At 44.2% G+C, this 25525-nt stretch overlaps 3 protein-coding genes and 1 long non-coding RNA gene across 4 annotated transcripts; 2 read left to right on the top strand and 2 right to left on the bottom strand.

Annotated features, from left to right (window-relative positions):
- Positions 1-1748: 1748 nt before the first annotated feature.
- Positions 1749-2693, top strand: LOC309858276 (olfactory receptor 9Q2-like; the record flags this gene model as incomplete). Its single annotated transcript, XM_082750953.1, has 1 exon — positions 1749-2693. The coding sequence occupies one exon, from the start codon at positions 1749-1751 to the stop codon at positions 2691-2693; it is 945 nt and encodes a 314-aa protein (XP_082607079.1).
- Positions 2694-11757: 9064 nt separating this feature from the next.
- Positions 11758-12750, bottom strand: LOC309858275 (olfactory receptor 1S1-like; the record flags this gene model as incomplete). The annotated part of the gene is made up of 1 exon (XM_082750952.1): positions 11758-12750. Exon 1 carries the CDS (start codon positions 12730-12732, stop codon positions 11758-11760), a length of 975 nt encoding a protein of 324 aa, XP_082607078.1. The 5' UTR covers positions 12733-12750.
- Positions 12751-14736: 1986 nt separating this feature from the next.
- LOC309858274 lies at positions 14737-19589 on the top strand. The gene is made up of 2 exons (XR_014308125.1): positions 14737-14841; positions 18753-19589. It is a non-coding gene; the product is annotated as an uncharacterized lncRNA (long non-coding RNA).
- Positions 19590-23920: 4331 nt separating this feature from the next.
- Positions 23921-24880, bottom strand: LOC309858273 (olfactory receptor 10Q1; the record flags this gene model as incomplete). The annotated part of the gene is made up of 1 exon (XM_082750951.1): positions 23921-24880. The coding sequence occupies one exon, from the start codon at positions 24878-24880 to the stop codon at positions 23921-23923; it is 960 nt and encodes a 319-aa protein (XP_082607077.1).
- Positions 24881-25525: the final 645 nt, after the last annotated feature.

Here is a 25525-nt window from a genome sequence, read left to right as displayed (position 1 = left end):
ATTAGAGAGAAATGCTCACAGATATTAGACACCTCGTTAGAAGTCACATAACATAAATTGTCTCTCCCTGGAGACTCCCCTCTGGGACCAATTCAGGCATGAGGCTGGGGCAGTGAATATAGGAAGCATCTCCAGTGAGGTTTAGTGCTGGATGCGAAGCTCAGGCTGGTCCCTTAACCCTGCTGTACTGTTTGAGTCTGACAAAGTCCCAGGAACCCCCAGTGTCAGCGATTTATTATTTTGTCAAAGGTGAAAGGAAAGGGAGGGACTCTGTGAAGTGATGACAGACATAGAGGTCTGGAAGCCACCTCAGCTCACCAAGGTTGCTGTGATTATGGACTCCTGCTGTGTTGTTGATTATTGAAGGGAATAAAGACAAGGTTAATTGAAGTCCAGAGAGGAAAGGTGACTTGCCTAGGGTCACACATCTTGCATGAGTGACCTAGAACACAGGACTTCTCTGATTGGCAGGTTGCCGGCAGAGGAAACACGACACAGAGGAGGAAGGCATCAGTAAGAGAGATTCAGGTGAGGACAGTCCGGTGCCCAGCTCATGGCTTCCAGATCTAACTTCTTTTCTTTGTTATTTTCCCTAATGGGTCCACTCTGTACTGGCCTGGCTGCTGCTGCATCAGGTCATCAAATGGAACCAAAGTCCTCCTTTACATCCCTGTTCTACAACCCTACAAGGACTCCAAAGCCATTAGCCGAGATTCCTCCAACAGCCCTTAAGACACCAGGCTGAAGAAATATTGCTGCTTTCAAATTTGGATGCTGTCTGTTATTAAACTACTGCTATTTTCCAGGACAGTGAGAAGAACCAAACAATGCTTATTGAGTTTTGTTAGGTGTTGAAAAGAGCGGATGGTTGTTGTTTTGATTCCAGGGTTATTGCTAGCGCTTACAAAAAACAACAAATGCAAAGCCCTTAATAAGCCAGCCAACTCTAATTAGGATAATAGCTGTTTGTTAAACATGCCTGTTTTTAGACTGAATAAAAATATTCCTACAAGCAGAGCTTATTGCTGATTCCTAATGGGCATTTTTTTTTTTGGGTTCATGGTCCTTCGTTCATAGAATATAAATTTTCCTTCCTTAAGAAACATTCACTTTAAATTTTAAATAGCCACCGTATATACATGGAGTGTTTTTAGCTTTCCAAAGCACTTTTGCATTTATTTTAATCTATGCATTAACCTTATCTCCTAAGTAGGGCAGATATTATGATCCCCTCTGGCAGAAGAGGAAATTGAGGTTCAGAGAGGTTAAGTGTCTTGTGTAAGATCAAATAGCTAATTGGGGACAGAGATGCAAATACAAGAGCCGACTTATAAGTCAGAGAATCGCTTGCTGTCCATTTTTTTAGAGGCATTCATCACTTTTTATCTTTTTGTTTGTTTGTTTTGTTTTCAGGAGGGAGAGAAGTGGGAGAGGGGCAGAGGGATCTAGAGAATCTAGAGCAGACTCCATCCCTGGTGCAGAAAGGATTCGGGGCTCATCTTCCAGCAGCTGAGATCTTAACCTGAGTGGAAGTCAAGAGCTGGATGCCTAAGGGTGCCCCACCTTTTGTCTGATCTTACAGCGAGGTCTGCATTTGTCCATTTCCACTTAGACTGCGAAGTTTTTTCAAGTCCAGTGCCTCCCCTCAGACACCCTAATTGAAGCTTTCTTACTTGAAATGACTTGCATTTGTCTTCAGGACCCCTGCACCTGGCTCCCGTCTGTCCTCGCCGAGGCCCGCTGGACGCATGGCCGGGAGGAATGGCACCGTAGTGACCGAGTTCTTCCTCACTGCGTTCAGCGAGCATCCCGAGTGGGGGCTTCCTCTCTTCCTGGTGTTTTTGAGCTTCTATCTACTCACTCTGCTGGGGAACGCGGGAATGGTCCTCCTGATCCGCGTGGATGGCCGGCTGCACACCCCGATGTACTTCTTCCTCGGCCACCTCTCGTTTGTGGACATATGCTACTCGTCAGCCATCGTGCCGCAGATGCTGGCCGTGCTGCTGGAACACGGGGCCACACTGTCCTACTCCCGCTGCGCCGCACAGTTCTTCTCCTTCACCTTCTTTGCTTCTATTGACTGCTACCTGCTGGCCATCATGGCCTATGACCGCTACGTGGCCGTGTGCCGGCCCCTGCTCTATGTCACCATCATGACCGAGAAGGCCCTCTGGGGCTTAGTGGCCGGGGCTTATGGCGCCGGTCTCTCCAGCGCCTTTGTTCGCACGGTCACCGCCTTCACCCTCTCCTTCTGCGGGAACAACGACATTGACTTTATCTTCTGTGACCTCCCTCCTCTGCTAAAGCTGACCTGTGGGGACAGCTACACCCAGGAGGTGGTCATCATTGTGTTTGCCATCTTCGTCATGCCTCTTTGCGTTGTGGTGATCCTGGTGTCCTACCTGTTTATCATCAGGGCTGTCCTGCAGATCCGCTCTGCAGGGGGCCGGGCCAAGACCTTCTCCACCTGCGCCTCCCACCTCACGGCTGTGTCCCTCTTCTTCGGCACCCTCATCTTCATGTACCTCAGAGATAACTCTGGCCAGTCCTCGGAGGAAGACCGAGTGGTGTCCGTGCTCTACACGGTGGTGACCCCCATGTTGAATCCCTTCATCTATAGCCTGAGGAACAAGGAGGTAAAGCAGGCATTTAGGAAAGCCCTGTGCAGGACAAAGGCTTCTGGAAAGCCCTAGATGGACTCTTGCCAAATAGGTCATTCCTTAGTGTCTCCGCCTTCTCTATCTTCAGATGTCACCCACTTGGGGAGGCTTTCCCTGGCGACCTTACTTAAAATTATACCCAAACTTACTACCTTCACTTTCTGATTTATTGTTCTGTGTAATACTTGTCACCCTCTGATGTACCATGTGCTGCATATTCGATATTGTCTAAATCTCACAGCTAAGGACGTAAGTTGAGCATCCGCCTTCAGCTGGGGTCATGATCCCGGGTTCTTGGGATCGAGTCCCACATCGGACTCTGCTCAGCAGGAAGCCTACTTCTGCCTGCTTCTCTCTCTGCCTGCCAATTGCCCTACTTGTGTCCCATTTATTTTATAAGCCCTGATGTGCTAGTATTGTGTAATATGACAGCAGGGGTGTGTGTGCGTGCGCGTGTAATTGTGTGTGAGCAAATGAGGTGTGTAGGTTAAATAAATGGCAGCTTCTGAGCTTTAGGAATTTTCATTGTAAGGACTTATAGGACACAACTTAGAAAAGAGTTGGGTGGGCATGTTTAGGAGAAGATATAGGGGAAAAATTCCCCTGGGAGCCAAGAGATTTGAGTTTACACCTCAGTTTTTGTTCCTGTTTTTGCGCAAATCTCTCCGAAGTTGCAGAAGGCGGTAAAGCAACTCCACAGAGTGCATCTTGTGGGCTGCTTTTCAGATGTTAATGGCCGTGCTCTGACACGTGAGCGTCTGTGGCAAGGGGCAGAGGCATTCGTGCTGCTGCAGAGCTCCGGGTCTGGTACCCATGTGTCCAGGCTGTCACTTCTTAGCTCTATGGCTTCGGATTAGTGAGAGCCTGTCAGTCTGCTTTCTCAACTGTGAAATAAAACTTATTGAGCATTTACTCAGGGCCGGGTTTTATGTGTATCACATTTATTCTCACCACAACTCAGTATGTGAGGCAGTGGGAAGGTGCTTGTGAAGTTCTAGAAACATTAATTAGTGTGATTACGGGGATTATCCCAGGGTTCACAGCCCACTGGGCATCTGTGAGCCCCTTCATTTCAGAGCTGTCTGGAACAGTCTCTCCTGGGCTGAGACTGGGCTTGGGTCCAGACACCTCCAGAAGTGGAGTTCTCTAAAAATTTTTTTACTTGCCTCTTAAAGTCACATACACTTAAATACCCACTTAAATTCATACTAGGCACTATGCTTAAAGCTTTACGTGAATGGTTTACTTTAGTCCTAACACGTTGAATAGAAAGTCAGTTTGATCGACTTCATAGCAAAAGAAAGATATAAAACCCCAAAAAGGTGATATACCTTGCTCAAATTCAGCAGCAAGAAAGTGGCCGAACAGGGAGTATCTGGTCCCAAGTCTCTCTCACTCCAAAGGGTCTACTCGCAAATCCTATCCCCCTTGGGTTTCTTCCCTTCTGTCCCTTCCAGGCTCAATTCCCAGACGCAAATCATTGCAGAAGCGTCTGGATTTCTGTTGCTTCCTCCAGTAAGTAGTTCCGTCAGCATCGTGCTTCCAAGCAGGGACCAACCTGGCCTGCTTGTCTCCTTTTTTCATCTTCAGCGATTGCCTAAGAATTCAAGATTCCTTTCTAAACATCGATTGTTGTTATTCTTACCATTTAATAACATTTAATACATGTATTTAATTATTTTGTTCTATTATCTACATATCTATCTATCCACCTACCTACCTACCTATCTGCCATCTATTAAATCTGATCTCTACTTCTGTGAGTTTGGCTTTTTTTGGATTCCACATAATAGTGAGAACATACAGTATTTGTCTTTCTCTGTCTGCCTTACTTCCTTTCCAATACAATGTTGAATAGAAGTAATGAGACTGTACATTCCTGTCCTGTCTTTTTTTTTTTTTTTAAGATCATTTATTTATTTTTGAGAGAGAGTGAGAGAGCACGAGCGAGAGAGAGAGAGAGAGAGAGAGCGCACTTAAGCAGGGGGAGCAGCAGGCGGAGGGAGAATCAGATTCCCTGCTGAGCCGGGAGCCCCGTGGGGACTCAGTCCCAAGATCACGACCTGAGCTGAAGGCAGACTCTTTTTTTTTTTTTTTTTTTTAAGATTTTATTTATTTGACAGACAGAGATCACAAGTAGGCAGAGAGAGAGAGAGAGAGGAGGAAGCAGGCTCCCCGCTGAGCAGAGAGCCCGATGCGGGGCTCGATCCCAGGATCCTGGGACCATGACCTGAGCCAAAGGCAGAGGCTTTAACCCACTGAGCCACCCAGGTGCCCTGAGGGCAGACTCTTAAGCGACTAGAGCCACCCAGACGCCCTCCTGTTCTTAATCATAGGGGAAACTTGTCAGTCTTTTACCAATCACTATGTAGGTTTTTTGTAGATGCCTTTATCAGTTTAAGGGAGTTCCTTTGATTCCTAGTTTGTTGAGAGGTTTTCTTTTTCTTTCTTTTTTTTAAAATCAGGAATGGATTTGGAGTTTTGGATTTTGTCAGAAGAGTTTTCTGTCTCCACTAGGATGATCATATAGTTTTATTTTGTGCTTATTAATAGGGTAGATTACGTTGATTGCTTTTGGAGTGTTAGGCAACTCTTGTATTTTTAGGATAAACTGTACCTGGCTACAATATAGTATTGTTTTTATTATCAGAAAAAAATGTAGAAGATGTTACTGTACAGTCTTGGTTGGTTAAAAAGATCACAGATGGTATTGCCTAAAGCCATATGCCAGTTTGAAAAGGAGACTGTACTTCTGAGTCATCTAAATTCCACTCTTAAAAGGAGAGTAGAGAGAGAGTCATGAGCATTGGGAGGAAAATGAGAGCAAAGAAGAAATCTGAGGCGTTTTCATTTTCCGGAGAACGTGTTCTGCGGGAGGCAGTTTTCATGTGGATTGGATGCTGAGGATGCGGGACTGGTGGAGAGGCTGCTGGGGATGACGGCCGCCCGGGGTGATGAGAGCAGATCACAAAGGATGATTCAAGGGCTGATGGTTTGGCTCCCGTGGTATTTGAAACAGCTGATCCCACTTTTTTCTTGGAAGAATTTTCGCTTTCCTCCTCGGTCTTCCTGACACCACTTTATTGTGGTTTCCTAGCCCCTGGCTCCTGCTCCTCAGACTTCTGTGCTGGGTCCTCACTTCTAAATGTTAGAATCACGCAGGGCTTGGTCATAGGTCTCTCTCTCTGTAGTCACCTCTTGGCAATTTCCCCCAGTTCCATAGATCAAATACTGAAAGTATTGGGTATTTACCCTAAATGTAGTGATCCAAAGGGGCACATGCACCCGAATGTTTATAGCAGCAATGTCCACAATAGCCAAACTATGGAAAGAACCTAGATGTCCATCAACAGATGAATGGATCAAGAAGATGTGGTATATATACACAATGGAATACTATGCAGACATCAAAAGAAATGAAATCTTGCCATTTGTGACAACATGGATGGAACTAGAGCGTATCATGCTTAGCGAAATAAGTCAAGCAGAGAAAGACAACTATCATATGATCTCCCTGATATGAGGAAGTGGTGATGCAACATGGAGGCTTAAGTGGGTAGAAGAAGAATCAATGAAACAAGATGGGATTGGGAGGGAGACAAACCATAAGTGACTCTTAATCTCACAAAACAAACTGAGGGTTGCTGGGGGGAGGGGGTTTGGGAGAAGGGGGTGGGATTATGGACATTGGGGAGGGTATGTGCTTTGGTGAGTGCTGTGAAGTGTGTAAACCTGGTGATTCACAGACCTGTACCCCTGGGGATAAAAATATATGTTTATAAAAAATAAAAAATTAAAAAAAAAAAAGAAAGTATTAAATAAAATTCAGAGTCTTTGCCGTGGTCTGAAAGATTCAGCCAGGTAGGTGGGTCCTGAGCTGGCACCAGGACTATATGTATATCCCCTGTTCTCCCTAGGCTTCCCCAGCTCGCTGTTCCACGAGGGCACCCTGCTGCTCCCACGGTGGCATCTTTTGCCTGCCCTTCCCTTTTCCTGGACTGTGTTTACCCAGAGCTTCTCATGGCTCACTCTCTTATTCAGTTCTCTGCTCAAATATCCAAGAAAGACCTTCCGTGACTCCTGCGCCTCTCCACCTCAAATAGCTAGTCCATGCTGGGTCACCATAGCCTCTGACATTGCTCCATGTCTTATCACAGGCCTTCTTGAGACCTCAGATTATGGCCATTTTTAATTCATTCATACATTCCTTGTTTGTCTCCTTCTCTGTGAAGGAAAAACCAGGAAAGCAAGGGTGCTGTCCTATTTTCTTTTTGACTCTCACTAGGTACTCAAAAAAATTTTGTTTTGTAAATAAATTAATACATATTTGAAGACAATTTATGCAATAGGTTTTACAAGCCAAGCCTACCCAATGTGTGGATTTTTTTTTTTTCAGTTTATTTTTCTAGGTGTTTCTCTTGCATTTGTGTTAGATAGCTGGGGTTTCTGTTAATTTATTCTTAAGGCTACAGGTTGTTTCTTCTCAGGCATGGTTAACACAAAGTTCAAGAAGAACATGAAGTTCAATTGACTGTTTTGCAGAAAATCTTTTTGTATTCTAAAGTTAATGACATTAATTATTGTCTAAATATTGTCTTTGCTTATCCAGTCTTACAAATCACTTAAAATAGTTTTTGTGTCAATTTCTCTGGTTTGTGAGTGCACTGAAGGCATGGACTGGGAATTATCCATCCTTTTATTTCCAGGGCCAGAGTCAAAGCCCAGTAAATAGAAGGTTTACCATAGACATTTGTTGAGATGGCAAATAGAAGTATTCTTCAGAGGAATTCAAGCATCCAGGTCCAGATGTACAACTCTCCTCTGTGAAGACTTATCCAGGCTCTCATAAAAGTTTGTGGTTCTCTATTTTCTTAATCGATTGTCTTTTGTGTCTTCAACTTAACCCTAATTCACTTCCTCAAGTAAACTCCCACCTTGTATACAAGTCCATCCATAACTAAGTCAGCTTCCCCATTATTCACTGAGAATAGAGATGTATCTTAGAATGGATATGGTCTCCTTTGGAACCTAAGAGCTGGAAGTGATGGAGGACCCACCCACAAGGATAAAGTCAATTCAAATGACCTGGGTCTAAACCTACTGGTTCTTATTCTGTTCTACTAGATATTCTATTAGATATTCTATTCTATCACACATGGGCTGGATGAAACCAGAATAAAGAGAGAAAAATTACAGACCTGCCCGATGGATGCTTACATAACTGAGAAGGTTCTGGAACCATGTTAAGCATGATGGTGCAATAGGCAAGATAGTTTATCTTCCTTAAAATAATAAAAAAAATTTCTTCCTAAAGTGACAGTTAATGTAAAATGTTAAAGCAATAACAGAGCATTACATAAATCCCTTAATTTTATGAGACAGAACCCATTATTTTGGTTACATTGTGTTGTAGAACAAACAGGCCCAAAATGCAGGGATTTAAAAAGATCCCAGGGATTTTTAGTGTTACCTCTCACAGTTCCACAAGTTGGCTGGACTCAGCCAGGCAGTTTTCACTGGGGACTCTAGTGCTGACAGCCCGAATGACACTGGGTCAGCTGAATGTTCTCTCACTCCCATGGTGGAAACTGATGGGAGTCACCCAAAGACTCAAAGGCTGGAACAGTTAGAGCTCCTCAGGTGTCTCTCTCTGACTCTCTGTGGCCTTTCTAGGTCTCTCTAGCATGGTGGCTTCAGAGTAGTGGGACATTTTACAGGGGAACTCAGGGCTCCAGAGATTCATGTCCCGAGAAGGTGCTAGGTGGAGGTTCTTCTGGCTTTTCTAAGAGTCTTGCAAACCATCAGCACCTCTTGTGGGGACTCTATTAGCCAAAGCATCCCCACAGCCATCCAGGTTCAAGGAGAGGGACACAGATTCCATCTCTTGATGAAGATATGGCAAAGTTCTTCAAGAGCATGTGGGATGGAGATATTTTTGTGACTGTTTTTGGAAAATATGATCTGAAACAAACACTGCTAATATTCTGTTGACTCTCTTCCTGCTTATGCCATTTTACATAAATGGGTTCTCATGATAATGCTGTTGTAAAACCTTCTTTGTTCATATTAGACTAATTGTTGTATTACAGAAAAATACAACTGGGGTTGGTAACATGGCTTGTCCCACAGTGAGTCAGCTGTAGACTCCAAATCTTTTGATTACAAACCTGGGACTCTCTACCACTCCCTGTGGACTAGTAAAAGCAAGGTTCATGTTGGGGCTGTGGGTGGAACTGGGTGGATTTTGAGATATTTGAGGAAGGAGGACTAGGAGGCTCAGAGGAAGCAAGTGGATTTTAAATTTATAATGAAGACTCAAATGAAGCATAAAAGCTTAAGCAATACCAGAGACAAAGGCGGGTGGCTGATTGCATATTTCTTCTTAAAGAGGTTGGTTATAAGTTTAGAGAGGAAAAGAAGTCTTATTAAATTGGGAACAAATAAATGTAGTTTGGTAGGGCAGGTAGATTGGGGTTGAGAGCCAGGGGACAGTCATTAAAAGAGGAAGGCTATCCCGCCCCTCACGAGTGTCTATGATATACTAAGAACTATGGTGGTTGCCTGGAACACATGCCCATTTAGCCACAAACAGCTTACATAAATTAAATAATTTTCCTTGGATCATACAGGTGGGTCACAAATCCTGAAAAGCCAAGACTTAGAACCAAATCTCCTTACACTACAGTGCAATTGTTAGAGGATCACATTAAATAACTAGCAATAGTTTGCTCCAGAGGTGAAAATATTTTGAAAAAGGCTTTGGACAGAGAAAAAGAACATGCTTTTCTGGGGAACTCTAGGGTATATTTAAGATGGAGATCCAACAGACGTCTTCAGCAGACATCTCCATCAACCAGTTGGCATACAGATTAACGGAAATCCCAGAGCTGGAGTAGAACTCAGAGTTCATGTGGTTCAGTAATTCTTTAGGTCACCTGAAGGATGTTTCTAAAATACAAGAGCCTGATTCCTTCACTGGAGTTGCAGGTTGGGGTTTGGAAGGAAAGCAGTAAAACCTGGCTTAGAGCCTTTCTCAGCCTCAAGGAAGCCTGAGATTTGACCCTTGATTGAATCCCCCTAGCAATGAGTTCTGGAACTGTCTAGGTGTATGCTGGATCCAAGATGCAGGACAGCGCTGCTGAAATGGATTTGAAGCTGCTTGACCACTTTTATCTGTTCTTTAAAATTGGTTATAGAGGAGTCTGTAGTAGAGCAATTTACATTTGTTGAGAGGTAGAAAAGGGGTACTACCAGGAAAGGGAAGTAAGTCATAATGCCCTAGCAACTCCAGAGCTGAAGTTTTCCTCAGTTGAGGTGGTCCACACCTACTGAGTGCTCTCTCTCATGATCATGCACATTCCAAGTATGGAATGACTGGGGTAATTAGAAGGTGTGCCTGGGAACCATGAGACCTCTACGGTGATATTGTGTATGTTGTGTGGCTGTCCTGTACCCTTACTTAAAGCTTTCTTAAAGCTTGATGCTTGGTGTATCTTGTGAATTTAATTGCCAAGATTAGCCCAAGTCCACTGCAGCTGGTCGAGCAGAGCACCACAAGATCTGAGATAGTGCATTTTAAACAAGTTCTTCTAGATAATTCTGATGTATACCCTCATTTAGAAACAACTGGCCAAAAATAACAAAATAGTAAACAAGTTGGAGAGGATGTGTGAGAAAGTAGAATCCTCTTACACTGATGGTGGGAATGCAAGTTAGTGCAGCCACTTTGGAAAACAGTATGGAGATTCCTTAAGAAACTAAAAATAGAGCTACCCTTTGACCCTGCAATTACACTACTGGGTGTTTACCCCCAAAGATATAGATGTAGTAAAGAGAAGGGCCATCTGTATCCCAATGTTCATAGCAGCAGTGGCCATGGTCGCCAAACTATGGAAAGAGCCAAGATGCCCTTCAATGGACGAATGGATAAAGAAGATATGGTCCATATATACAATGGGGTATTATGCCTCCATCACAAAGGCTGAATACCCAACTTTTGTATCAAAATGGATGGGACTGGAAGAGATTATGCTGAGTGAAATAAGTCAAGCAGAGATAGTCAATTATCATATGGTTTCACTTACTTGTGGAGCATAAGGAATAACATGGAGGACATTAGGAGAAGGAAGGGAAGGTGAACTGGGGGAAATCGGAGTGGGAGATGAACCATGAGAGACTGCTGACTCTGAGAAACAAACTGAGGGTTTTGGAGGGAAAGGGGGTGGAGGATGGGTGAGCCTGGTGGTGGGTATTAAGGAGGGCATGTATTGCATGGAGCACTGGGTGTGGTGCATGAACAATTAATCTTGCAACACTGAAAAAATAAAATAATATTTTTAAAAATGTTGACCAAAAATAAGAAACAACTGGAAACAAAGATCTTATTTTAAAGATAAGAAAATAGGCTGAAGAAAGTGAGTTGACCTGCCTTAAGTCTCATAACTACTCAGGGAAGAGTCAAAACTAGAACTCCTGTCTTTTTATATATGCTTCCTGATTTTTCATTGAATGCATGTCCCAAATGTGTTCTGCACACTCGTCTCATGAACTATTTTGTGATGAATTAGGTTATATGTGATTGACTAAGTTGAGTTTTGAGAATTGAGTTTTGAGTGTATACCTTACAATCCTCCTGGAGATTTATACTATACCAAAGGCTCTGAGAAGTTGTCTAGTGAAGACATTTTGCTTCAATGAGCTCAGACTTGTCCCAAATTATTTGGACGTGGCACCCTCCTATGAACACCTCACTGAATAGCAGTTTTGGCAAAACAAACTTTGAGCAGAGCTGACCTAGAGTAATCTAGATTGAATAAAGGAATCAGTAATAACTCTCTTCAAAGCTGTAAAAGCTAGACTGTAGGTACTGTCTGCACTTGTTATCATCTAAGGTACAAACAATTTGTAATCTATGTAGTAACATAGATTAGAATCAAGATATGTGTTATGCTTGTGATTTACAAGGGGTTAGGGCCTCGTCTCTAAGACCAGAGTGACATGGAGAAGCCCCAACCCTTCAGAGGTTGGAATAGGAGGCAGACCTAAAGCTGAATCATCACATCTATGCCATGAACTCCAGGCAGAATCATCCATCTGGTTATGGGGATAAAAGGAAGTCAGATGTCCAGCACATCAAAGGGAGGAACCGTTTCCTACTGATGAGCTTTCTTAGGGCACCTTTCATGTCCTTGTTCCTCAGGCTATAGATGAAGGGGTTCATCATGGGTGTCACCACTGTGAATAGCACAGCACCAATCTTATCTCCATCATCTGGGTGAGTGGATGAGGGGAAGAAGTAAACCCCTATAATGGTCCCGTAAAAGAGTAATACAACTGTCAGGTGAGAGCCGCAGGTGGAGAAGACTTTCCACTTTCCCTCCGTGGATGAGATTCTTAGGACAGCCCTGACAATGCAGATGTAGGAGAAGAGGATGAGGGCAAAGGGGACAGTGACAACTGATGCGCCCACGATAAACATTACGAGTTCGTTGATCGTTGTGTCTGAGCAGGACAGTTTGAGCAGAGGAGCCAAGTCACAGAAGAAGTGTGGGAGAGTGTTGCTGTCACAGAAGAGCAAAGGGAGGAGCAGAAGGGTGTGTGTTAGGGCAACAGTGTTACTCAGGGCCCATGGAATAACCGTGAGCAAAATGCAGACCCTGGGTTGCATGATGGTCACATAGTTGAGAGGGTGGCAGATAGCCACAAAACGGTCATAGGCCATGACTCCCAATAGGAAATTGTCAATAACAACAAAGACAATAGAAAAGTACATCTGTGTGATGCAGCTCTCATAGGAGATGGATTGAGTCTTGCTCTGAATATTCATCAGCATCTTGGGGACTGAGGTGGATATGGAGGAAATATCAGCAAAGGACAGATTGGCAAGGAAGAGATACATGGGGGTGTGAAGGTAAGAATCCAAGCTGATGGCCAGGATGATGAGCCCATTCCCAACCACAGTGACCAGGTACATACTCAGGAAAAGCACAAAGAGGAGCTTCTGCTGCTCAGCCTGGTTGGAGAGTCCCAGAAGGAGGAACCCAGAGATGGTGGTCTGATTTCCTTGATGCATATCTCTGCTGATCTGGAGAAAGGAACACAAGGTCTTCACGCCCCCAAAGAAAAGCCAGTACAGTACCATTTGGCTAGAACCATTGCAAGGAGGTAGAGAAAAATTACTCAATATGTCAGCAGGGCAGAGACTCAGGAAACGCCCTAGGAGGGAAAGACAGAGCTGCCATGATAGGCACTTGTCAATGAACATGTTTTAAACTTGGATATGACTCTGAAAGTGATGTTTATAGTTGGTTCCAAACATAATTAAATGCCTTAAACTGAAGACGACAGGCGAGGTGTACTCCATCTTCTAAAGATGCTAGATACCCCCAAAAGGAACTATTTAAAGTGAACAAAATGGCTCTACACCCTTTCCCATTATTCACCTTCATTTTGAAATCTAAGAAGACAGAAATGGGCAGAGTCACTGAGTGAAGTGTTTGGGAAGGAGACATGAGCAGGAGTTTGGAGCACTTACTGAAATACACTGCCATGTGGGTGCTCCTGCCCACTCCTGTTAGGGGGAGGACACCAGAAGAGCTGCTCTTGGACAACGTGTATGGGAAGAGAAACCAGACTTTTGCTTCACTGGTGGCAAGATATTAGATGAATGGAGTAAGTTTAGGGGGCTTTTAAGAACTTAAAAGATTTGGGTTTGTGTCCCATTTTTAAAGGTGGTGGGGGCTCATTAGATTAGCCCCCTGTGGCAGGGGTGGGGGCAATTCTGTACCCTCATCATGACATGACATGGATGCTGTTAGGCTCAGGTGACCTTGTTGGGATTCCAACAACAACAACAACAACAAAAGTAGCCTGTGGGGGTAGAGAAGGCTATAGCAGGGAGAGCATGCATGGCTTTCTCACAAAAAATGGATCATTAAAATATCAGGGAGAAAATTCATCGTCCTGGAACAGTAGTCCCAGAAATGAGGCCTCTGAAGAACCCCCAATAGTTTCGTGACAGGCATGGCTGCCACACAGTACTCACCTGCTGCCAGGATTTCATGGCACTAGACTTGAAGACTGTGTCTCTGTACCCATTCCCATTCTTCCTTCCCACTGCACATCCCCAGGCCACCTAAGCTCAGAGGGGAGGGCAGTCACTTTGATATTTAAGTTTTGATATTTGATATTTAAGTTTTAAATTGGACCAAGTTTTTGAATACCTGGATGTGAGTCTTCCATACCAAAGTAGAAGTTGTTTTTAAAACTAAAAGTGACCAGGACGCTAGAGTGACCTCCCAAGGGTAACCCAGAGTCAGGGAAGGAAGACTGGGCCAAGTCTGGTTTTCCCTGTGGCTGACTGGAAAAAACAGTGGCCTGAGAGCCGAGGTATTGAGTTCCTTCCGGTCTTTTCGTTCTCCTTGTATGGCCTCCTCTCACTCTTTCTCTCTCTTCAGTTTCTAAAAGGTTAGAGATAGCCATATACCAAATAACTTTTCTTTCCATGAAGAGGCCAAAACCCAGGAATCCTCCTTCTCTGGTATTCTGGAAAACCGAGGGGCAGTGGAGACCAAGCCATAGCCCTGAGTAGTCTCTTTGCTCCTGAGAAGCTTAGCTTACGAATCTCAGAGTAGGTAGAGACTCCCACTCAAAGCTACATGTGATAAGGAACCGGCAGGCATCTATATTTAAACCCCAGGACAAAACACAGACCTGCCTGAGAGGGTCCTGTGATCACTGAGCCCTGGGTTGGTTTGGGCTTGACTAGGACAGTGACAGGCGGTATGTGTGGTTTTGAGTGAGTTTCTAATTTCACCTTCCTGTGCTACCACCTCTCCCGCCCACCAGGAGTCCCACACTAATTGTTTTGAGTCCCTGAGGCAATAGTCTAGCTGGTTAAGAGCCGCAGTTATGTCTAAAAGGGCTCACCTCTGAAGGATGGCAAGTCTCAGGTAGTTACTGGAATCTAGACCGAGCAGCTTTTAACAGAGCGTTGACAGGGTAGCAGGGAGGAGCCTGAGAGCAGCCCTTATGTATATTTCAGAACCAGACTCTTCCCAAGTACAAGTCATGCTTCTGGGCTCTCATGGGGGCACTGAGCTCTTTCGATGTCATTTGGGATCATATCCCTGAAGTCTTTTCCTCAAACACACCGTTGTTTTCACCTTCCAGCCTCAGTGAGGTAAATGGGGAATAGACGGGCATCTCTGCTTTTTTTGGTTTCTGTTTTCAGGTACCTTTCCCCACTTGTGCTTTTCTCAGTAACTTAGTTTTTGCTGTTCTTCATAATAAGTGAAGTGTTTGCTGTGTGTCTTAGATTTTCATGACATGGTAAATATATTGAGTTCCTTCTGTTTCCTCTCCAGTGCCTAGTAGAGGGAGAGCGCTTAGTGAATACCTCAAGAACTGAGTGAAATTCCTGCACTAGGCTTTGTGATTCCAAAGAGATGCCATCTGCAACAGAAGGGGAGAGCCCATGGCCTCTGTACCCCTTGAATGGATGTCCGTGTGGGAAGGGAATCTCAGGACCCAGGGATTCAGCATTCACTGCTTTTAGCTGTAAATGAATGAAATAAACTCTGGGTTTTAATACTGAGAGGACACATACAGAGGACATGATTTGGGGTGGTTCACAGATATACTGGGAAGGCAGGAAAAAGAGGCCCTGGAATGTCAGGAGGAAGGGATGCTATATATATATATATATTATGTATCTATTGAGGCTGGGTATATATATATACCCAGCCTCAATAGATAAATTCCTTCTAATGCTTACATGGGCCTCATAATATAGTGCAGGTATTTCTTACCCAAACCAGGAAAATGCAGCTCTCCTCAATAGGAAACAATTTAATTGATAAACTAAATGTATAGTTACTCACAACCAATATTTAAAATAGCTGCTCAATGGAGAAGAAAGAGAAGGCAAGGCATTCTATTATCTATCTATCTATCATCTATCTATCTGGTCATAGATAGACAGGAAATGTGGGTGGAATCATAATCCTTGTTTCTGTACCTTGTCCGTGAGGCGTATTTATGAATTTCTTCTTCTACTACTGCTCGATGGTCTGAACATTGGTGTTCCCCTCAGATTCGTATGTTCAGACCTGACCCCAAGGATGGTGGTATTAGGAGGTGAGGGGGTCTTTGGGAGGTGAATAGGTCATGAGGGAGTCCTCATGAATGAGATTAGTGCTTTCAGAACAGAAACCCCAGAGAGCCCCCTCTTCCCTTCTGCCATGTGAGGACACAGGGAGAAGACAGCCATCGATGAGCTAAGAAGTGGGCTCTCACCAGACAATGAAGTTGCCTACACCTTCATCTTGGGGGGTGGGGGGACTTCCAGCCTCTAGAAGTGTGAGAAATAAAGCTCTGTTGTCTATAAGCCTCCCAGTTTATGAAATTTTGTTAAAGCAGCCTGAAATGACTAAGAAAACTACTAGCTCAGCATGTGTCTTCTAGAAAGCAGATCCAGGAGCAAGAATTTTCTCTTTCTCTGAGGGGTATGGATATTTAGTTGTCCTGACCTTTCAGGCTCTGGTTGTCATGATTGCTTCTCTAGAGTTCAGAATTACCCCGGTTCAAGGTTTTGGGAAATGGAAGCCCATTCCTCTACCATCCTGGGGAGGTAGAAACCGAGGGTTAGCCCTATTGAAAAAGAAGGACTTGGGAAAATCGCCTAAGCTTCTGACTACTTTTTATCTGTTCAGAGTTTATTAACAAAACATTACTTGGGCTTGACTCCATATCCTGTTCCTGTTCTGGCCTAAGTATTATGGGGAAGTCATGAGGGCTAACACTCAGGTTCTACTGTCCACAGTTCACAGTTGACTTGTAGATATAAGAGGTGAACAAGAAGCAAGAGGTTAAAGTTACCAATGGCGGATGGAGACAAGTACAGTGGTTGCTGTCGGATATCAAGCATGCTTGGGAAAATGCTGCAGGTATTCAGGGGAGAGAGAGTTACCTATACACTGGGGTATTAAGAAAATATTTCATGGCAGGTGTAAACTAGAGGGATTCTTTTAACATGGGTAGTGTTACATAGGTGGGGAGACATGGAAAGGGATTCTGAAGCAGGGGGAGGGTATGAGCAGAGGCCACATGGCGGGACCATGCATGGCATGTTCTGAGTTCAGTAAAGAAACCAGTGTTGCTGATATGGAAGCTCTGAAAAAGAAATAAATAAAGTTGAAAAGTTGTAACTTGGGAAATGGTAAATGCAATAGCAGCACATTTGCACAGCAGAAATGTGCTGCTTTTGCATTTACCATTTCCTTGCCTGTCATTTCTTGTCACTCATAAATTATATGGTGTGGAGTTGTTCCATGAACACAGTCATGGAATCTAGCACTGGAGGGCACCACAAAGGTCAACTAAAACATCACTCATTGTACAAATGAGTAAATTGAGGGACGGGTGACTTGTTAGCATCATTGGATTAGTTTTGGCTCAGAACCAAAAGTAGTGTCACATGAACTGGTTTCCAGTCCAGTTATGCTCTTGGAGGCTGATGTGGTAGAAAGAGCAGGGACTTTGAAGTGAGACAGACCTGGCTTGCAAGTCCATCTCCACCACCCAGTGGATATTGACCTTGGGCGTGTCACTTAAGCTGTAAGAGCTCCTATTTGCATACCAAAAAAACTGGCAATCATCCCTAGGACACATTTAACAGCTCAACAGACATTAGGTAATTTTCTTTTATTTACTCGGGAGGTGTCAGCCACCTTGGAAATATAATTTAAGAACTCCACACTCCCAGCCTCTCTTTGAGGTTTGAGATTGTTGGGTCCCCCAAAATTGGGTATCCCGATAATGGGTCCGTGATTAAAGGAGCGAGACTGATACAAAGCAAAGATCAAGCAAAGATTTATTTCGCTCCAAGCATCAGGAATCATACCAACCGTCAAACAGACTGGTCGGGGCGCCCCTCCAGAGAGGAGGACCCCTCCCTGCCTTCCAGACTAACTTTTATAGAGCAAAGGCCATGTGGTTGGGCCTGGCCACAAACAGGTGGCCAATGAGATTGTAACACACACACAGGAAACTCAACAGTGATGCTAGGTGACAAATTGAATTACAATTTACGCTAGTAGACATTTGAACCAGCCTTGGTAAGGATTGGCGCCAAAAGGCTCCCAAAGCGCAGGTGCCCCTACTCCTTGGTAGCTAGGAGACAGTATGCACCACCACTGATTGAATACCTCCACCTGGCCTGACCCACCCTTGTACTTGGACTTCGTTACCCGGGACTGGTTTCCCGGACTTGCTTTTAAGTAAGTTAAAAGCCTTGCCCTGGCCGGGGGGCAAGGTCAATTTAAGCTTTACCGCAAAATGGCAGTTCAACCGGGGTGGGGCTGCTCTGGCTGAATAGGCCCTTACAAGATAAACACTGATAAAATCACCAAGGACTCAGAAAACAAAATGTCTCCAGTATGGTCAGGTTGAGACACATGTGTGTTAGCCTCTGGCCAGTGGGGCATGGGGTGCTGAAGAATTGGAATATGGGGTGAGAGAACCCTTCTAATGAAGTGCCCTCTCATAAGAGACCCAGAAACAGGAATACAGAGAAGACATTAGAATCAAATTCATAATGGATAGAAAAATTGGATTAACAATACTTATACAATTAAATATGATTCAGGTATTAAAAAGAACAAATTGCTAAAATACATGACCACCTATGTGAATCTCAAAAACATTATGTTAAGTGACAGAAGCCAGACACAAAAGAAAACATAGTATGTGAGTTCCGTTCATATGAAATTCCTGTATGGGCACAGCTAATCTATGGGAATAGAAGTCAGAGCAGTGGTTGATTGGGCAGGGAGGGGAGTTGATTGGAAAGGGGAACAAGAGAAATTTCTGGGGTGATGAAAATATTTTATTATTGAATACAATTGCCCAAAGACATCAAACTGAACCATTTGAAATCTATGTATTTTCTTGTATGTTACTTACATTTTGATTAAAATATATAAAAACAAAGTAAACTCACCACATTTTCCTTTTTTGCTTTAAGTGTTATTTGAATTATGATCACATCAGAGTTAATGGAAAAATCATTTCTTGCCTTGTCTTTTCTTCCAGATAAGCAGACGGTGAGATGTTAAATCTTTGCTGGGATCTGGAAGCAGTAGCTGGGAGGCAGAGTGAAGCCAAGGATGCTTCTACATATGGTAACATCCAGAGGGAAGCCGTCATCCTCCAAGATGATCTAATATATAGTCCACAGAGGACAAGAGTCGAGAGACCAGATATGTGGCAGTTTCTCAGAAAGAGGATGACCCAGGATAGAACAAGCCAGTGGGCACTTGTGGATAGCCACAGAGATTTTCTGGAGGTTTATGTCCTCATCTGTGCAGGTGGGATGGAGTCTTAGACGTTTTGGAACCAGAGTTTCTAAAAGCTCCTTGGTAATAGGAAAAAATATAAGCCCCTCTTTGAGAATACACACAAGAAATTACCAAAACTTACATTGAGGAATTCTGAAGCAGGGGGGAATATGGTACACAATGGTCTTCTTGCATATTATTCTCCTCTACAATACTCCTCTGGAATTTCTATATTCTAAAAAAAAAAAAAAAAGATTGACTTATAATTGTGTGTTTCTGTTGCGTTAGATTCCTTGAAAGCAGGTATCCTGTGTTTTGTATATGAATTTAAGCATATAGCCCAGTGTCAGGTACAAAATATGGTCCCTTCCTCATCCCCAGGTAACCATCCCTCTACACTCTCTTTATCCCAAATCCCTGCCCCCCTCACCACCTTCCTCCTTATTTCCATAGCATTTGCCTATTTTGTCTCTTTCTCCCTCATGAACATTAGATCCATGGAGTCAGAGACTTTTGCAAATAATAGATTCTTTCTAAATATTTGTTTAAAAATGAGTCAATGAATGTTTATGATAAATAATTATTGAAGGAATTATTGTATGATGACTTCAAGGTGCCTTTCTAAAATAGTTTCATGAAGATCACCAAGTATGTATTTTGTGGTCTCTGGGGATGGTTACACAACATCGTACGCCTTCTCTGTTGAGGAGCTTCTTTTTTCCAACGCTATAAGCACCATGTCTTTTCCTTCTTATGAGAGCTGAATTGAAAACCAAAAGAAGCAACTAGGACAATCTCATATTGGAGTTGTGGGCAAAGAGAGGCTCAAGCAATAATCACCATCCCCTTTCAAGCTTCTACTTATTTTCACTAGAATTCAAAATTTTATAATGTGGTTTTCAAAGTAACTACTGGGAGAGGAAGAAGCAGAGAGAGAAAGGAGAGAAAGAGACAGAGGAAAGGGAATATGGACATCATTATCAAAATGTCTGTTACGATGCTTGACGTGTGATACGGCAGGTTATTTCTGACCCATCCAATATCCACAAAGCAAACTACCTGCCCAGGGTGTGTTGTTGCATCATATCTCTCCTTCCATCCTCTTACTGCCGGACAATACACACATGCACAAACACATACTCCTTATATGGTTTCCTTGGTCTTCAACATGTGGGAAGGAGAAATTGGAACTCCTGTGAATTTTCGGGAATGCACAAAATTAAGCCATGTAAAGAGTATTCTCACTATTTTTTATCTTCTTTATTCTTACTATAGGCATCTAAAATTTAATAATTATAAATATTAGATGTATTAATATCTACCAAGTACTGTAGGCTTCAACAAATACCCAAACACTGGAAAATGCCTGTGCACATTACTGGGTGGTTTCTGAATAAAGAAACATTCGGATTTCCTATTAACACTAACAGCACTGTGCAGAATCACATGTCAAAACCACCAATCTAAGGACTTATTTGCTTCCAAAATGTCTTATTTCTTGGAACATCACTCATAGGATTTGTATAAAGTTTCCTAGACATATACACTTATGAATATTTATTTTATTTGCAAGGATGACTCACTGTTAGCAGCAGACAGGGCCATGAACTCACACATGGAAAGAGTCACCATCAAGACTGACTGATCCGGTCATGACCCTTTCTTGCCTGTCTGGTGCTTCCTGTCCTCATTCCTGAAATGTAAACTTAACCTCTGACTCTGCATGCCGTCTTTCCTGCTCTTGCTTTCCACTTGACCTGAGTGGATTCCTCTAAACCAGTAGCCTCTCTGCGTTGCTTATCATGCTTTAGTTCTTGGAGGAGCGTTATGATACCTTTTCCCAATTTTCCTAATTTCTAATCTATCTTTTCTCAGAATTGGGGTTTAAAAATAAATAATTGCTTTTGAGAAACGCTGGGAAGGAATTCCTCCATGGAAACACAACTCTCACCACTGTGGCTAACCTTCCCTTTCATGCACCGATTGAGCCATAAGAAAGGGTTGGAGAAATCCAGTGTGACAACATAGCAGTGATAAAGGGTTTAAGAAGACATAATGATGTTTTTAGTGAAGTTACTTGCAAGCAGTGTCATTGCAGGGAATGGGAGTGATTCCCATTTTGTATTGTATGTAGCGCAGTGTTTTTTTTTTTTTTTTTTAAAGATTTTATTTATTTATTTGATGGACAGAGATCACAAGTAGGCAGAGAGGCAGGCAGAGAGAAAGGGGGGAAGCAGGCGCCCCGCTGAGCAGAGAGCCTGATGCAGGGCTCAATCCCAGGACCCTGAGATCATGACCTGAGCTGAAGGCAGAGGCTTTAACCCACTGAGCCACCCAGGCACCCCGTAGCACGTGTTTAATTAAACAAAACAAAACAAAACAAAACAAAACAACAACAACAACAACTTCCATTCAGCTAAAATATGTCCAGGAAGGTAACCAGGGGAGCCCAGAAATTCAGTGGACAGGACTCATCACCACTCTTCCTGATAGAGTAACAGTTCACCTTCTTTTTTGATTCTAGGTTAATTTTCTCTATGATTTGTGACATCAAATAAAAATGAAAGGAGGTTGGGAAACATAGTTGGAAACTTTCCTCGAGTTTGCATTCTGGACAATGCCTTGCACAGTGTGTACATATAATTGATTCATTCTGTACTGATGTGGCTTTGACTGCATAGGTTGATGAGCGACCTGCCAACCAGAGAGTTTTCCTCCCTTCCTCCAGCATTCAGTTGGAAGCAAAGGCATTTCTAATACATTGTTAAACCCATGACCGTTTCCAGGATAACGAACACTTTGTAGGCCTTCTCGTTATCCCCATGTGAAATCAGTGTAAAAAGTTAAAAGCATCAGGGCACCTGGGTGGCTCAGTCCATTAAGTGACTGACTTCGGCACAGGTCATGATCTCGGGGTCCTGGGATCCACCCCCACACGGGGCTCAGTACTCAGTGGGGAGTCTACTTCTCCCTCTCCCTTCACCCCTCTCCCTGCCTGTGCTCTGTGTCTCCAATAAATAAATAAAGCCTTAAAAAAGTTGAAAGCAACAAAAGCAGTAGTTTTGAAGAGAAGAAGTAATGAAAACATAAAGTGCATACCTAGGAAAAATGTGAAGGTTGGAGGATTGTGTTGTGATGGGAATTTACAGGCCAAATAAATTTATATGAGCCTCAGATTCCTTTCAGAAATTATCATTTTTCGGCTTATGAGGGTAACACAGCCTCATTTTACAACACATGGAAAAATGAATAGATTAATAAAGAAGAAGCAATTATCCATAGTTCTACAGATCATGGATGAGAACCATGAACTTTCTGGTGTACTACTATTCATTATTCCGCACATGTATTTTTATAGCAGTGGGCTCCTGTTGTAAGTGGAGGTTTATACCTAGCTCTTATCACTTACTGTTAAAATCACTTATCACTTCCTGTTAAACTGTTAAATGTAGCCCCTTCTTATTAAATATTAATTTAAATACGATTTTAAGTACGGTTGTATTCATGTGTCCAACATTGGAAGTGAGATTTTAATACCTTTTCATTTTATAAATACAAGGAGCAGCCTTAAAGTTCCAGTTTCGTTAGACTTAATTTTTTGAGGTTACGATTTTTAGAACAAGAATTATTGAATCCATGAAAGGAGACGCTTTTAGGCTTTTGGTATACTTAGCCTTATGGCATTTTGAAAAGTTATACCGAGTCCTTGATCAGTTTTATTTTATTTTTTTTAAAGATTTTATTTATTTATTTGACAGACAGAGATCACAGTAGACAGAGAGGCAGGCAGAAAGAGAGAGAGGGAAGCAGGCTCCCTGCTGAGCAGAGAGCCTGATTCAGGATTCGATCCCAGGACCCCGAGACCATGACCTGAGCCAAAGGCAGCGGCTTAACCCACTGAGCCACCCAGGTGCCCCCTTGATCAGTTTTAAATCCACTGGTGACACGCTCACTCTTCTGAGGTTGCTAACTAAAGTCAGCTTCAGGGGCTGGATCCAGACCCTTGCCAGGCAGGTTATGTCCTCCCCCAGCTGTTCTGGTAACAGGTAATTTCTGGTAACTGGGAACAGGTAATTTCTGGTTAAGCCCTGTCCTCGTAGCCCTCTTCACGGCACTGTTCCTCAAGGTGTAAGTGAGAAGGTTGGGCAGCGTGATGTCAGCTGTGCAAAGCGCAGAGGTTCTACAGAGTATTGGCCTGCGGGCCGGGCGCAGGTGCAGGAGGATGGAACCACCACCTGCCAGCGGGACCCGCTGCGGTGGCAGGGCCAGTGGCGCCACCTGCTGAGCGGGTCTGCGAACAGCAGCCGTTCAGAAGGCGCGGGGAGAGGTGAGTCAGGAGAGCAAAGCTGCCTGCAAGCCCACAGTCTGGATAGTTTCTACAGATGCAGCTTCCATCCCTCAGCATGGCTGGCGCACTGTGCTCAGCCAATCAGTGCCAAGTCCTGACCGTTTTCTGGCACCGCGGAGTGAAAAGCAAGGAAGGCAACCCGCTGGGAGGTTTGGAATGAAGGAAATGGATGCATTAAATAAGCTCCCGTTTGCCATGCACTCGTGTCTAAATCAACAATAAAATACATTGCTCTTAGATCTACGCCTCTGTGAAGGGATCTTAGTGTCATTGCCCCGCCAGGGCGCAGGGCGTCTGCAGGTATGAGGCTGAGGGAGCAATTGCCATGACTGGGCTGTGAACCTTGAAAGCAGGGCCAGCAGACTCGAGCGCCCGCCTTGCCCGCTTTGTCTGAATTTTCCAATCTTACTCAAAGCACTTCAAGGCAATGAGCGCTGAGTGGGGACACAGGGACAAACATGGAAAAGAACGGCCAACTGCAAAGTGTGGGAAAGTAAGTATTGTAATTCCGTGTTCGTTGTTTGGAGTTCCTGGTCATGGCAACTGACAGACACCCACCCCAAGCCCCTCAAGCCTCAGCTGGCCTCAGAGGCTGCTTTACCGAGGACCGCATTCCTCAGGGCACCTTTCACATCCTTGTTCCTAAGGGTGTAAATCAGCGGGTTGAGGAGTGGGGTGACGAAGGTGTAGACCAGGGCGATGTGGCGGTCCTCGTCCTCGGAGGTGCTGGAGCGGGGGCGCAGGTAGACCAGGCTGCAACAACCGTACTGCAGCAGGACCACGGTGAGGTGCGAGGAGCAGGTGGAGAAGGCCCGGCGGCGGCCCTCGGCGGAGCGGATGCGCAGGATGGCCGAGGCGATGAACACGTAGGAGACACAGATGAGCAGGAAAGGGACGGTCAGCACCAGGATGCCCACCACGTAGAGGACGGCCTGGTGCACGCGGATGTCAGCGCAGGCCAGTCGCAGGACTGGGGGCACGTCGCAGAGGAAGTGGTTGATTTCCCGGCGGTGTCCGCAGAAGGGCAGCGTGAAGATTAAGGCTGTGAGCTGCAGGGAGAGGAGGAGGGCCAGGCCCACGGCGCACACCACCATCTGGACGCACAGCCTCTGGGTCATGATGAGGGTGTAGTGCAGGGGGTGGCAGATGGCCACATAGCGATCGTATGCCATGACCGCCAAGAGAAAACAGTCAGTGCTGCCAAGGGTGACGAAAAAGAACATTTGCGCCCCACAGCCAGCCAGTGGAATGGGCTTCCGGGCCCCCCAAATGTTGGAAAGCATCAGAGGCACCACCACCGACGTGTAGCAGATTTCTAGGAAAGACAGGTTGCACAAGAAGAAGTACATCGGGGTGCGGAGCGAGCTGTGTGTGCACACCACCCAGATGATGGCTGTGTTGCCGCAGAGGATCAGCAAGTAGAGGAGGAGGAAGAGGAGGAAGAGGAGGACCTGGAATTCAGGGACGGTGGTGAACACGCGGAACACGAACTCAGTGGGGCCGGACTGGTTGAGGACGGGGCTCCTAGCAAACATTGTCACCTGCAAAGGACGAGCAGAAAGTGCGAATCTTCCTTTGCCTTTATTGTGGGAAGAAAAGCAAACATTTAAAATTCGATCTTTGATTTAGCATTTCTTTAGTCTCCACTTTCTGATTTCAGTGCTTGGGGTGAATTCACACACTAGAGGCTATGGTATATTTTTCCATGGAGAGCTTCATAAATGGGATAGATACTCATCTGCAGAAGGTTCTGGTGCCCAACACATGCAGATAATTCTTGGTGAAGTGTCTTTTTTTACTCTGGTATTTTACATCCAATGGACAAGGGCTAATTCTTTGCTTCTATTTAATCAAAGAGTTGTGTAGTTGTAGGTATTTTCAAAGTTAGACGAATGGATGTCTTGTTCACTTTTTGGGTAAGCATTCTTGTTGAACTGTAATATACAGAGAAGTTCACAAATCCTGAGGCTACCACTTGATTTTTTTTTTTTAACACAGTAAATACACTGGTATAACCACGATCAAGATGAACAAATTGAAAAATTTCAGTAACCCTACTAGCATCCCTCCTGTTTCCTGTCTTTCTACCTCATAAAGGCAAAACTACTCTTTTGACTCTTGTCACGGCAGATTAGTTTATGTTTCAATTCATATGTGTGACTGGCTTCAACATTGTGTCT

The sequence above is a fragment of the Mustela nivalis genome, assembly GCF_964662115.1.
Source record: "Mustela nivalis genome assembly, contig: HAP1_SCAFFOLD_2119, whole genome shotgun sequence".
Classification (NCBI taxonomy): domain Eukaryota; kingdom Metazoa; phylum Chordata; class Mammalia; order Carnivora; family Mustelidae; genus Mustela; species Mustela nivalis.
Note: the sequence above shows the minus strand (reverse complement) of the source record. Positions and strands in the feature narration are given on the sequence as shown.